The sequence below is a fragment of the Zeugodacus cucurbitae genome, chromosome 5 (genome assembly GCF_028554725.1).
Source record: "Zeugodacus cucurbitae isolate PBARC_wt_2022May chromosome 5, idZeuCucr1.2, whole genome shotgun sequence".
Taxonomy (NCBI): domain Eukaryota; kingdom Metazoa; phylum Arthropoda; class Insecta; order Diptera; family Tephritidae; genus Zeugodacus; species Zeugodacus cucurbitae.
Genome location: NC_071670.1, coordinates 15,977,359 through 15,991,852, shown reverse-complemented (window position 1 = coordinate 15,991,852; position 14,494 = coordinate 15,977,359). Strand labels below are relative to the sequence as shown.

Below are 14,494 nucleotides of genomic sequence, written 5' to 3'. Positions count from 1 at the left end.
CATACATATATACATGGAGATATACCAGAAATAGGTGCAGTGTTGTTGGCACGATATCGGGACACACCTGTAGTTATACATATATACATACAAATGTACATTTATTTATGAGTACGAAATATGCGCCGTCTTCGTTTCACCAAACCTTGTAGCGCGACGAATCGAACAAAGAACTGGTATAAATACAATGAACTGGTATAATCAAATGAGCTTAACGCTCAAACATAGCGAGTGGAGAGTGGCGAATCGAAGACGGTTATTGCCTGCAAGAAATAACAAGGAAAGCTATATACAGTTAATGTTTGCGGTATACATACATATATAGACATACATATAGACATATATATAGACACACGTATACATATATCTACTTATTTAACGAATGTTGTTAGTTCATTAGTGAAATGGTGAAAATATTAACGCGAGAATTTACGAAAATTGTGAAATAGAAAGTTCTTCTATTTATTTTCCTTCACAACACATACATACATATATATGTAATTACAAAAAAAAAAATATTAAAAAAAATTTAAAAACTTATTTTGTAGTCCCTTCTTTAGTTCTACTTACTGTAAATTAGCATGTAGCTTTGTAACTAAATACATAATTATGTAAGCCTGCAAGTGCATGAACTAATTTGAAGATTGTGTGTATATTTTGCACGATTCATTAAAATTTTAAGAAATGTCATTTTATAACTGAAAAATCGCTTGCTTTAATATATAAAAATAAAAAATATATATTCGTGTAGTACTTAGTTTTCTTACTACGAAATAAAAAATCGAGCAAAAAAAGTATATATATAATTATATATTGAAAAATATTTTAAATCAAATGCATATAAACCTAATAAATTTGTTATACGAGTAGTTGTCGCATGTATGAGACAAACGAGTTTTATTATATACATACAGACATACATACATACATGAGTAATATTTTTCAAACAGTTTTGCTTAACACATTCCGTATAAGCCGAATAACCTCGAATTAGTTACTTACATACATAATAAAGAAATAAATATTTAACAAATAAATAAGAGCTTGGACTTTATTAATTGCTGGAAATTAGTGAGTATAAGTTAAAAAAATAGTACTAAACCTTAAAGTGAAAATTGTCGATTTATTTCTCAAAATAATATCCTTTTAGCTCGATACACTTGGCCTAGCGATGCTTCAACTTGTTGAACTCGTCTGAAAAATACATACAAAGCAGAGTACTGTGGCCGCTATAACTAATTCTGCTCAAATGTATGTATGTCAGACAAGTGCCTTTGGTGGAGTTGTGTCCGTTAGCCTTCCATTGATGGAAGAACACTTTTTTCTTTGGCAAATATGACTGTTCTTTCTGCAATACAGCATTGATCGAATTAGTCCAATAATCTGGCATAGTAGAGTTCTAAGACCATTGCAACCTTCTCTAGTTCGTTGTAATTAGACTTAATCTTCACCTCAAGAATCCGATGCGATCTAAAGAGTTGTCTACCAAGGTGACATGCGACCACGTAGAATGTTTTAAACCAATTTTAGACAGAAGGCCTTGAAAGAATAGGATTAACCGAACACAACATCTTAGTGCTTTTTAATTTGATTGTGCGATTGTTTCACTAAGAGATTAAAAACAAAACAAGCTCTCTTTACATTCGTAAAAAAAGTTAAAAAATTCATTTATTTGTACATTTATGCCGATAAGTAGTATAATAAAAAATAGTGCCCGACCGATTCGCAATTTTTCGCTGGAGCCGAAACTAGCATAGTAACAATAGAAACAAGTAAGTAAGGACTAAGTTTGGGTGTAACCGAACATTTTATACTCTTGCAATTTTTTTATTTGGAATACTTATGGTCCAATCTTCTGTTCCGATATCTTCACTAGTACTTACTTTATATACTGTAAAGTCAACGATTCAGAACGACTTCAATGTTCTAGTAAAGGGTGATTTTTTAAGAGCTTGATAACTTTTTTAAAAAAAAAACGCATAAATTTCAAAATCTCATCGGTTCTTTATTTGAAACGTTAGATTGGTTCATGACATTTACTTTTTGAAGATAATTTCATTTAAATGTTGACCGCGGCTGCGTCTTAGGTGGTCCATTCGGAAAGTCCAATTTTGGGCAACTTTTTCGAGCATTTCGGCCGGAATAGCCCGAATTTCTTCGGAAATGTTGTCTTCCAAAGCTGGAATAGTTGCTGGCTTATTTCTGTAGACTTTAGACTTGACGTAGCCCCACAAAAAATAGTCTAAAGGCGTTAAATCGCATGATCTTGGTGGCCAACTTACGGGTCCATTTCTTGAGATGAATTGTTCTCCGAAGTTTTCCCTCAAAATGGCCATAGAATCGCGAGCTGTGTGGCATGTAGCGCCATCTTGTTGAAACCACATGTCAACCAAGTTCAGTTCTTCCATTTTTGGCAACAAAAAGTTTGTTAGCATCGAACGATAGCGATCGCCATTCACCGTAACGTTGCGTCCAACAGCATCTTTGAAAAAATACGGTCCAATGATTCCACCAGCGTACAAACCACACCAAACAGTGCATTTTTCGGGATGCATGGGCAGTTCTTGAACGGCTTCTGGTTGCTCTTCACCCCAAATGCGGCAATTTTGCTTATTTACGTAGCCATTCAACCAGAAATGAGCCTCATCGCTGAACAAAATTTGTCGATAAAAAAGCGGAAAACACATTTCGAACCGAACACTGATTTTGGTAATAAAATTCAATGATTTGCAAGCGTTGCTCGTTAGTAAGTCTATTCATGATGAAATGTCAAAGCATACTGAGCATCTTTCTCTTTGACACCATGTCTGAAATCCCACGTGATCTGTCAAATACTAATGCATGAAAATCCTAACCTCAAAAAAATCACCCGTTATATGGGAAGTAAGCGTGGCTGTGAATCTATTTGATCTATTTTCTTAAAATATCATTGGGAGGCCAGGAATATACATATTATGATCTGAATTTCATTGAAATTGGTCGAGTAGTTTCAGAGATATGGTTTTTAGCCCATAAGTGGGCGGAACCACGACCATTTAAAATTTCGTTTATCATTTTGAGTGCAGCTCTTCTGTTCCATCTTTATAAAGAAATTTAAGGTTTCCGGTGAGTAACACCAAAAGCTCCGTCAGGATCGGGAAGGACCTCTCGGAGGCGTTTGATACCAAACGAGGTTTCAGACAATGTGACTCGCTATCGTGTGACTTCTTTAACCTGATGCTGGAAAAAATAGTACGAGCCGCAGAGCTAAACAGAGAAGGTACAATTTTCTATAAGAGTGTACAGCTACTGGCGTACGCCGAAGATATCGATATCATTGGAAACAACATCCGCGCCGTTAGTTCTGCTTTTTCCCGCCTGGATAAGGAAGCGAAGCGAATGGGTCTGGTGGTGAACTAGAACAAGACCATATATCTCCTGTCATCAAACAAACAGTCAGCGCATTCGCGTCTTGGCTCCCACGCCACTGTTGACAGTCATAACTTTGAAGTTGTAGATAATTTCGTATACCTAGGCACCAGCATCAACAACACGAACAATATCAGCCTCGAAATCCAGCGCAGAATCACTCTTGCCAACAGGTGCTACTATGGACTAAGTAGGCAATTGAAAAGTAAAGTCCTCTCTCGACGAAAAAAAACTAAACTCTACAAGTCCCTCATCATTCCCGTCCTACTTTATGGTGCAGAAGCGTGGACGATGTTAACATCCGATGAGACGGTACTAGGAGTTTTCGAGAGAAAGGTTTTGCGGAAGATTTATGGTCACTTAAACATTGGCGACGGCGAATACCGCACCGTTATGTGAACAAAACTATAATACTCTCTTAGCAACTTTTGTTGCGAGAGTATAATAAGAAACAAAAACTCAGTGTATAAGTGCGATCGGTATTTTTGATGAAAAAGCTCGAAGTATGGCTGTCACACGAGTTCACCCAAAACATCATGAACAGAATTTTCATCTGTGAATTGCAACAAAATCCATACATTTCGATTGGAATCGAGGTGAGAGGCGCAAACGGTGGCCAAGCAATGATGGACGGGCAGGAAGGAGTGTGTGCTGTGTGTTTGGTTTGATTTGGCAGTGAATAAATTATTTTTATCTGAAGAAGCAATTGCTTAGAAATGGTCAATAGTAGAATTGGGTTTCATTAGGACAACGATAGGCCACACATATTGATACTGACTCTTTCCTAAGCTTCGTTAGCTTGATTATAAATTTATTTTACATCCATCATATCTGTTCGACCAGGCACCAAGCGATTATTACCTGTTTCTGTCTATGGCGATTAATGTTGCTTGTGAAAAAATCATCTGAAGAGAAACTTTTAAATATTGACTGCCCCAGATATTCGAAAAAAATACAAAGAATCCGGTATATATGACTGACTCTAGTTTTTTGTAATTTGTTATCAACGTTTTCAAGTTACAGAAAAGACAACTGAACTATTGAGCCTAATCATTGAATCCTTTTCGAACGAACATTTTTACATTGGAATCATTGAAACCGTATCGAAAAAAAAATTTACGATCACATTGAACTCACTTACCGACTCGAAAAAATACATTCCGCGGCTAATAGATGTCGCTAATTACGAAATCATTGCACCCGCCAAATCGAAAATTTTGGTCGAAATCTAAATTTAAAAGAAGTAAACCATTTGGAGATTTTTTGTAAACAATTACTGACGACGGACTAAATTATATTTTAAATGGGTATTTTGGAGACAAGAGACAAAAACAGACTAACAAAAATAAATTAAAAATGTTTAAAAGCGATATAAAGTTATCTCTTTGAAATACCGAAAGAATTTTGTCAAAGAGCCTCAGGCGAATTAAATATTTTTTGGAAGAAATTTCACAATTGTTAAAGGTCAGCTTTAAATTTTTTAACAAAGCAAAAAGCACTAGTGTCTGCTCGCATTTGTCGAAAATGTCGATAAAACAGTTTTATGTTCTCACTTTGTGGTAAAGCAGTTTATCGATGGAATCAAAGATTGCATGAACATTTTCGATCGAAAATCATTATCGTATCGAAATCGAATTCGCTGCGGATTCAATGATTAGGCCCATTCTAAAGTCACTTAAACTCACAAGTGACCTAGAAAAATGAATAAGTTTTAATGACTGTTCAGACCTCTTACTATTATAAAAATATGATTATTTAAATTATTACAGTTTGTGAAATAACAAAATAAATTTTATTATTATTCATGACTTCAGCCGATTGTATATAGTACATACATACATAAGTGTGTATGTATGCATATTTCCTTTAAAGGTACACAATTTATAAAAAAAAAATAAAACCTACTATACAATAACTTTAAAATAAACCGTGTCTTAGATGTGTAACTCATCGTTGAAATTGGCACGATTGTACAGCGAACGATTAGCGCCATAATTGTTGCGATTCAAGCCCAAGCAACCACGACGCCAAATTGCAACGGAACCCAATAATATTGGTATGCACAACAAAATGCCAACAAGCAGCCCGATCAAGAAAAGGCTGCCACTCGGGCTACCACCCTCTATGCTACATGTTAGCCTATTCTCCTCCGTGCTGAGCTGAATCAGCGGTAGATTACGCAAAGCGTTCGGCTGATAGCAGTTGACATCATGGATCCACAACGGTGTGGTGTTATTTATTTGCACCATCAAAACTTCGATGAGCCAACGATTGCTGCAGTCACAGGTCCAATAGTTGTAACGTAAATCCAGTTCGGTGATCAAATCCCAACGTTGAAATAATTTGTGTTCCAAAGTCGTAAGGTTGTTATTGTGAATGTGCAGCTGGAAAATGGTAATTCTGACGCTAATAAAGGACTCACACGTTTATAAAACTGTTTATAAACTTACCTTCTTCATTGGTGGATAAGCCAATATTTCCGGGTTTGTTGTGTTCTTCGAAAATGCGTTTACGTCGATTCTGCCCAATTTCGGATTACTCGCCAAGATTAATGTAGTTAAATCTAAAAAAACAACAAAAAATCTATGACATCTGAACCTTCAAACTTCCGTTATTTGTATACTTTGCAATTCCGAAAATGCGCCGGCACCGATTTCCTCCAGATCTGGCATATAGGACATGCTCAAGTAAGTCAAATAAGGTAGTGTCGGAAATACGCTGTGTAATAAGTAAAATGAAATTAGAAGAATTGAAGTTATAATATCACAGCAAAACATACTTATCTCCAGTCAAATTGCCAATTGGATTTTCATCGAGCACTAACTCACGGAGATTTGGCGCCAAATGCAAATCATCTGGTAGCTCGTCGAACAGATTGCCAGTTAAAATTATTGTTTCCAAATCACGTGGTCCATGAAGTAGATAATCAGGTAGCTCTGCAAGTTCCATGAATGACATATCCAAAGTCTTGAAATATTTTTAGAAAGAAACATATTTGAGAAAATCGTAAAGTCGTAGTTTGAGATCTTAAGATCTCAGTAAGTATAATATAAAAGTATTTTCTATAAAGTTTCTACTCGAAGTTCTTAACCATTAACTATTGCTAATTTATCTCTTATTTTAGACCTAGTAAAAACTTGACTTAGTGAAAAATATTAACTAAAATCGGGATATAACATGTCGCTTTATACGGCATTTAGGCTCTGGCTTAAACTGAACAGACTGAGCCTGCGTTTGGCGTTTGAGTCTAAAACTTTACAATTGTAAAAATATAAAAAATTACTTACCTTCAGTGATATCAAACCCGAGATAGCAGTGGCTGCATTGTGATCGACCACTTGAAATGTGTTCCCGGACAAAATCAATGTCTCTAAGTTCGGTAAATGCTCGAAGACATCCGGATCCAAACTGTGTAATTCATTGTAACCTAAATCCAATTCAATCATTTTGCCTAAAGGCAAATAATCATGTACATCGTATACGCCACGGAATACATCGGGATCCAATTGTTTGACCTTCAACTTATTATGTGATAAATCTAATTTAGTCAGTTGCGTCAGATTAGCAAATGCGGACTTGGCAATTGTTTCGATATGATTGAAACCCAAATAAAGACGTTTAACTGGATAACTGGGAAAGCCGGTAAGATTTGTAATGTTATTATGCTCAAATTTTATAACGTCAAAAGTGACATCGCCATTTTGTAGAATCTTCCATTCGTCAACACTGAAGAGCAGATTCATTTTCCTTTCACTACAATCGATCTGTGAGTAATCTGGATTACTTAAGCAAACACATTTTTTGCATAAATCGCTTTTCATAACATTTATCTGAAAGTATTTGAAACAATTGGGTTATTGTATAGTTTATAGTGAGTTATGTTTAAAGAAACTAAGAGATATAACATATACAATACAAAATGGACTTGGTACATGCCAGTTTAAAATTTTAAACACAATTTTTCGAAAAATGTTTTGAAATCAATAAAGAACTCTAGTGCCTTTGATTTAAATTTTACAAGAGACGTATCCATCTATTTTATATGTATGAATAAAAGTAATTTGAATTAGTTACACCATTCATAATTAAGAACGATCGTTCCATTTCTGATCTCACCGTTCAGAATAGTGGTTTAGCTCTGTGTGATTTTCTCACCTTTGGTACTGGTGTCGTTGCTGCAGTCGTTGGTGCAACAGTAGTTGTGGTGGTATTATCCGCTGTTGCTAGAGAAGTGCACAACACGACTAATAAAATAGTCGCTAACCAATTACTTCTCATTTTCATGTGCGATCTATGGATTAAAAGAGAGAAGAGCATTGTGAGTACGTAAATTTTTACAATTCAGTAGATTTTGTTATAGCAACTTCATAACGATTTCAGATGATATATAGAGTCTTAAAACATATCTTCATATAAAATTTATATTGTTATAGTAATATTTTTAAGTTATCAAACCTTTAACGAGATAAATACAGTTTCACAATCTTTTAGAACAACTTTTAATTTTCCGCCAAAACACAATTTGAGTGATGTCTTTAATGCCACTGGTAAAGTCTTATGAATTAAATAACAAATTATTTAAACTTTTCTTTATATACGAGATCTAGTTTCTTCAACTTTTGCTGATTTCCATGGTTTCAAAGTCAGCTCGGAGAGAGAGAGAGAAAGAGCGGAAGAGAGCGAGACAGAGATTGAGATCGCATGAATAAAACGTCAATCCTATCTATGGAGTTTCAAATAAGTCTGAAGTCTATTGATTTAGTGCGTGATATATTTTTATACTCTCGCAACCTGTTGCACAGAGTATAATAGTTTTGTTCACATAACGTTTGTTTGTGTCACCAAGAAATATAAGAGTTAGATATGGGTCTATATATATAAAAATGATCAGGATGATGAGTAGATTTGAAATCCGGATGTCTGTCCGTCCGCTGTAAACTTGAGTAAAAATTGAGATATCTTAATGAAACTTGGAACACGTATTCCTTGGCACCATAAGAAGGTTAAGTTCGAAAATGGGCGGAATCGGACCACTGCCACGCCCACAAAATGGCGATAACCAAAAACACTTAAACATAAGAAATTTTTTACATAAGAAATGGCAGAAGGAAGCTGCACTGAGATTTTTTTACAAAATGGAAAATGGGCGTGGCGTCGCCCACTTATGGGTCAAAACCCATATCTCGAGAACTACTCGACAGATTTCGATGAAATTCGGTATATAATATTTTCTTGACACTCTGATGACACTGGTGGAATATGGGAGAAATCGGTTCACAACTACGCCTACTTCCCATATAACTCAATTTAGAATTTCATCTGATTCCTTCACTTTATAAGATATACATAAGGAACCAATGAAGATAGCGAAATAAAACTTTACACAAATACTGTATTTGAGCTGTGACATCACTTGTGGAAAAATTGTCAAAATCGGACCATGACTTTTCAAGGCCCCTGATATCAAAGATGAAGAACTCAGTGCCTAAGGGTAATTTTTTACCGAAAATATAGGTAAATCTCTAAATAAATTGCGAGAGTATAAAATGTTCGGTTGCACCCGAACTTAGCCTTTCCTTACTTGTTGATAGTTCTTTTCGATCATGATGTACGTGTCGCAAACTGGTACTTTATATCTCTTATTATTACTTTATTTTTTAACAAATTAAACTCTTAATAGGGTTGCTACTCTATGTACCGCCTTTGTACGGTACTTTGTACATATATTTGGAACGTATTATATAGTTATAAATTTATACTTGTACTTAGCGATAAAAGGATTATGCTTGTCAATTTGAATTATTAAAATTCCAATATGCTTATGGTTCCGTGTGAATACTAAAGCTAAACAAATCGCGAATAAAATATAAAATAAAATAACTTTTACTATTTTCACTCCACTTATTAAAATATTTAACCACTTTGTAAAATTTGATTCAAATTTAGTATGTACTATTTATTGGAAATGTGTGACTCAACTGATTGTTATCTTTCATAAAACAGTAAAATCAATAGATAAATTGCGGCTTATCATTCTATATTTATATATCACAAAAATGCATGTCTACTTTCATAATATTATAGCACGTTTGAACTTAAAGCTTCAGAAAGCTAATAAAATATATGTATATGTACGTATGTATATTTCGCAGAAAAACAAATATATTTGATATTTATATATATTTTTTAACTGGTTTTTAATCGCACCGCTTAACTATATTTTAACTTACAATTTGTAGCCAACACAGTCGAATCTAAACACTTACTGAAAACGCTTTCGAAGCAGCGAAATCATTTTATGTATATCTTATCACTGTCGCTTCGTCTCTTTACAAAATTGGTTATAATCTTATCAGTATCAAATAACTTTGTTGGGCTAAGAGTATTGTTTTGATTTTATAACCTAACTCCGCAATCGTGTTACTCATTTCGAAAGAGTGAGAACTTTCGCCTGATAAGAATTCGCCGTCATGGAATGGTGGTATTCATTATTATTAACTCTCAGAATGATAAAATATATTCAATATAAACTGTAAAAATTATTTTCTTCAGATACTGACATTTTATATTTCTCTAACTGTACGCTAGTTTGGGTCTGGCGGTGAATGAGGCCGAGACGATATATCTCCTGTCATCAAACAAACAGTCAGCGCTTTTGTGTCTAGACTCCTATGCCACAGTTGACAGTCATAATCTTGAAATTGTAGATAATTTCGCCTATTCTGGTTCCAGCATCAACAACACCAACAATGTCAGCATAGGAATCCAACACAGAATCACTTTTCCCGATAGGTGCTACTTTGCACTGAGTGGCAATTGAAAAGTAAAGTCCTCTCTTCACGAACAAAGACCAAACGCGGGGGACTTGTTGTTGTTGTAGCGGCATAAAACATTCCCCAAATAATTTAGAGGAATGCTGCCGATTTGACAGTCCTTGGCCGGATAAAAATCCGGGTCCGTCTCGGTTACGTAGAACCGACTGTCGTGGGAACGGTGGGACTTGTAGTGTTCCCGTCTTATTTTATGGTGCAGAAGCGTGGACAATGTCAAGTTCCGATGAGATGGCACTAGGAGTTTTCGTGAGAAAGGTTCTAGAAGATTTACGGTCCCTTCAACATTGGCAACGACGAATACCGCAGACGATGGAACGATGAGCTGAATGTGTTATTCGACGACATTGACACAGTTCAGCGAATAATAAGACTGCGGCTACGGTGGCTAGGTTATGTTGTTCGAATGGACGAGAGTGCTACAAGTTTGAAAGTGCTCGATGTAGTACCCGCCGGTGGAAACAGAGGAAGAGGAAGGCATCCACTCCGTAGGAAAGACCAGGGGGCGAACGACCGCTAGGTATTTCCAATTGGGTAAGAAAAGACGAATAAATCGCTATTTTTGATTAGGCTATAATCGCATAAATGATTTCATCTGAGTCAATATTTCATATCCGCCACATCACCATGAAATTCAGAATATATAGACTTCATTTATAAGGAAATGTATCATTGACCACACCCACCATCTACTAAATTCCACATATCCCAATGAAACTAGATGGCTAACAATAGAATAACAATTTTTTTTCTTTGAATGCTTAATAACACAAATTCTGTACAGAAGAAATATTCAAAAATAAAAAATAATACTGAACAGGTAAAAGCATACATTACATATTTACAAACAAATAAACTTTCATAAACTAGCATAAATATGTAAATGTTTAAACACAACAAATTATTTATATACATAACCTTACTTTTTTAGCTTAAAAACACTATAACTTAAAAATAAACTTGCCACAAACAAAAGATTGCACATTTATGAATATTTTTTCTCTTACAACCTAATGCTGTTCCCACATTCGACGCGTATTCTCCATAAAATCGCTCCACATGCGTTGCATTGGATTGGGCTGCGTCGGCGGTTCCAGCGGTAGCCAAGGCGCCATTGTGGGCACTTCAAATTGAAGTGGCCAATGAGGTGGATTGAACGGTGCTAAAGATGGTGGACCGAATTGTGGTGGCGGAAATGGCTGAGGACGAAAACGATCTTCTGGATTAAATTGTGGTGTTTCCTGTAGAATCATACATATGCAATATATTTACATTTACTATATACATATACATATATTCACCTCATCGATGTCTACCGCGTAACGCCCTTCGTTAACCGCCTTTTGTATGATCGCACGCCACTCAGCCGTCTCGCGCAGATTCTCGGGCGTGATGCGTACGGTGCCATCAGAGGGCTTTTCGGCGCGACTACTGTCCGAGAGCCAGGTGGGTTGAAGGATCTGTAAAAGAGCAAGTAATATAAATATATATATAGTTATGTAAAAAAAATAATAATAATAAAATTAGTTATACATATATTAAATTAAATAAATAACGAAATAAATATATACAAAAACTTATAATTCATATTTTTTACTCACTTGGCGATGTGCTTCTTGCATTCGCATTCGTGCCTAAACGGTGAAGAATATGTGGAATTATCATTTTCATAATTATTATATTCGTTATATTTATTATTTATTACTAACTTACATTTGTTGAATGCGCTCGGCTTAAAATTAATAAAATGCAGAAACCATAAAATATTTGTATTGTCTGCATCCTGGCACCGTTTGGTATTTTCAACTACTGTATAAAAAAACTGAAAGCATTATTAATTTACAGTTACTATTATAAAGCAATGAGTTGCCAAAGTAGATTAAAAATAAATAGAATACAATTTATTGTAATTGAAAATTATATATATATACATATATAATATGGAAATAATAAAAACGAACGATATGGAAAAAATATAAAATATTAAAAATAAAATTTAAAAAAAGTTAGATGGATTTTTCCAAACAAATCAATTTAAATAACAATAACAACTACAACGAACGAAAGGAAAAATTATCTAAATTGTATATATTAAATAACAAAATAAAATAGAACAAGTAAGGAAGGACCAGGTTCGGGTGTAACCGAACATTTTATACTCTCGCAATTTATTTATTTAATTTTATAGCCCATATATTCGATATGGTATAAAGTTTGAAACCCTAAATATTAGGCCCTAGGCCGATTCACTCATTTTTGGCACGGAGACATATTATTAGAAGAGAAATATTCCCTCTGAATTCCATCAAAATAACTGAGAGACTATATTTTCGTTAAAAAATGCATTAGAAGCACTGAGGTCCTCATGTTCGATATGTCAGGCCTTGAAAACTTATGGTCGGATTTCAGCAATTTTTAGAAGGTCGATGCCCCACTATAAATACAGTACTAGTGCTTACTTTATATTTTGTATGGTACAAGGTTCAGATCGACTCCAACGTTTTGGTATAGGTCTACAACTTTGCATGGTGAATATCTGGTCAGTTGTGGATTTTCCAGGTCTAAAGCCACACTGATAAGGTCCACTCAGTTTGTTGATGGTGGCTTTAGTCTTTCACAGTAATTGGCACATATTGTGGGATCTCCTTTTTATGGATTGGGCAGAGCACACTAAGATTCCAATCGTCAGGCATGCTTTCTTATGACCATATTTTGCAAAGAAGCTGATGTATGCACCTTATCAGTTCTTCGCCGCCGTATTTGAATAGCTCGGCCGGTAATCTATCGCCCTCGCCGCTTTGTTGTTCTTCAGGCAGGTAATTGATATTCGAATTTCTTCATGGTCGGGTAATGGAACATCTGTTCCATCGTCATCGATTGGGGAATCGGGTTCGCCATCTCCTGGTGTTGTACTTTCACTGTCATTCAACAGGTCGGAGAAGTGTTTCCTCCTTAATCCCAGTATGCCCTGGACATCGGTTACCAGATTACCACCTTGGTCTCTACATGAGGATGCTCCGGCCATGAAACCTTCGTTAAGTCGCTTCACTTTTTCATAAAATTTTTGAGCATAACCTCTGTCTGTCAGCTTCTTAAGCTCTTCGTACTCACGCATTTCGGTATTTTTCTTTTTTGTCTGCAGATGCGTCTCACTTTCCTCTTCAGCTCTCGGTATCTATCCCATCCCGCACGTGTTGTGGTTGTTTGCAACGTCGCGAGGTAGGCAGTCAGTTTTCTCTCCGCTGTGAGACGGTAATCCTCATCGTACCAGCTTGTTTTTCGTCTTTGCCGAAATCCAATTGTTTCGGTTGCAGCTGTACGCAGTGAGTTTGATATACCGTTCCACAGTTCCCTTATACCGAGATGCTGATGAGTACTCTCAGAGAGCAGGAGTGCAAGTCGAGTAGAGTATTTCGTGGCTGTCTGTTGCGATTGCAGTTTTTCCACGTCGAACCTTCCTTGTGTTTGTTGACGGGCGTTTTTTGTTGCACAGAGGTGGGTGCGTATCTTCGCCGTAGTTAGGTAATGGTCCGAGTCTATATTTGGTTCTCGGAGCGTACGCACGTCTAGAACACAGGAGACATGTCTTCCGTCTATCACAACGTGATCGATTTGGTTACGCGTGTTTCGATCAGGACACAGCCAAGTAGCTTGATGTATTTTCTTATGCTGGAATCTGGTACTACAGACAACCATATTTCGGACCCCAGCGAAGTCGATCATAGGTGCCTTCTTAGCGCTCATAGAAAGTATCTTTGGTCACATCGTCCTTCTCTTCCGTTGGGGCATGGGCGCAAATAAGCGATATGTTGAATAACCTCGCTTTTATGCGGATTGTGGCTAGATGTTCATCCACCCGGGTGAATGGCAGGACTCGGCGACGGAGTCTCTCTCCCACCACAAATCCAACACCAAATTTGCGCTCCTTTATATGGCCGCTGTAGTAGAAGTCACAAGGACCCATCTTCTTCCGTACTTGTCCCACCCATCGCACTTCTTAGATGACGTTGATATCAGCCTTTAGACGTACGAGGACATCAACCAGCTGGGCAGAGGCACCTTCCCAATTAAGGGTCGGGACATTCCAGGTGCATGCCCTTAAATCATTATCCTTAAAACGTTTGCAGTGGTCGTCATAAAAAGGGGGGGTGTCTCATCCGAGGCTTTCTTCGATTTTTCATTGGTACTTTTTATGTAGTGGGTCCAAAACCCTACGCACAACCGCAGAAGTGGATTCGCCTTCTCACTTTAGCTCG

General features: G+C 36.3%; 2 protein-coding genes across 5 annotated transcripts; both read right to left on the bottom strand.

Moving 5' to 3' along the window:
* Window positions 1-5,177: 5,177 nt before the first annotated feature.
* LOC105214641 (leucine-rich repeat neuronal protein 1) lies at window positions 5,178-9,797 on the bottom strand. Of its 3 annotated transcripts, none has more exons than XM_011188190.3 (7): window positions 9,639-9,797; window positions 7,564-7,699; window positions 6,696-7,238; window positions 6,188-6,375; window positions 6,032-6,126; window positions 5,859-5,971; window positions 5,178-5,792 (listed from the first exon to the last, which is right to left on the bottom strand). In XM_011188190.3, exons 2-7 carry the CDS (start codon window positions 7,690-7,692, stop codon window positions 5,343-5,345), a joined length of 1,518 nt encoding a protein of 505 aa, XP_011186492.2. In that variant the 5' UTR covers window positions 7,693-7,699; window positions 9,639-9,797; the 3' UTR covers window positions 5,178-5,342. The 3 variants fall into 3 exon arrangements, with proteins under 3 accessions (XP_011186492.2, XP_054087824.1, XP_054087825.1); XM_054231849.1 differs by lacking the exon at window positions 9,639-9,797 and adding an exon at window positions 9,388-9,419; XM_054231850.1 differs by lacking the exon at window positions 9,639-9,797 and adding an exon at window positions 9,296-9,396.
* A 1,167-nt stretch (window positions 9,798-10,964) lies between these two features.
* On the bottom strand, window positions 10,965-12,080 carry LOC105214640 (uncharacterized). 2 transcript variants are annotated; one of them, XM_054231858.1, is made up of 3 exons: window positions 11,952-12,080; window positions 11,540-11,698; window positions 10,965-11,479 (listed from the first exon to the last, which is right to left on the bottom strand). In XM_054231858.1, the coding sequence occupies exons 1-3, from the start codon at window positions 12,018-12,020 to the stop codon at window positions 11,249-11,251; spliced, it is 459 nt and encodes a 152-aa protein (XP_054087833.1). In that variant the 5' UTR covers window positions 12,021-12,080; the 3' UTR covers window positions 10,965-11,248. The 2 variants fall into 2 exon arrangements, with proteins under 2 accessions (XP_054087833.1, XP_054087834.1); XM_054231859.1 differs by having other exon boundaries at window positions 11,840-11,980.
* Between the last annotated feature and the right edge of the window lie 2,414 nt (window positions 12,081-14,494).

Bases quoted from the DNA above. Each gene is read 5' to 3' on its own strand.
- LOC105214641 (XM_054231849.1), bottom strand. The intron at 5,972-6,031 runs GTATACAAATAA...TTGTTTTTTTAG, and splicing joins CGCATTTTCGGAATTGCAAA to ATTTAACTACATTAATCTTG. The intron at 5,793-5,858 runs GTAAGTTTATAA...ACCATTTTCCAG, and splicing joins CTTATCCACCAATGAAGAAG to CTGCACATTCACAATAACAA.
- LOC105214640 (XM_054231858.1), bottom strand. From the start codon at position 12,020: ATGCAGACAATACAAATATTTTATGGTTTCTGCATTTTATTAATTTTA. The intron at 11,699-11,951 runs GTAAGTTAGTAA...GCTCTTTTACAG, and splicing joins GCCGAGCGCATTCAACAAAT to ATCCTTCAACCCACCTGGCT. The intron at 11,480-11,539 runs GTGAATATATGT...ATGATTCTACAG, and splicing joins ACGCGGTAGACATCGATGAG to GAAACACCACAATTTAATCC.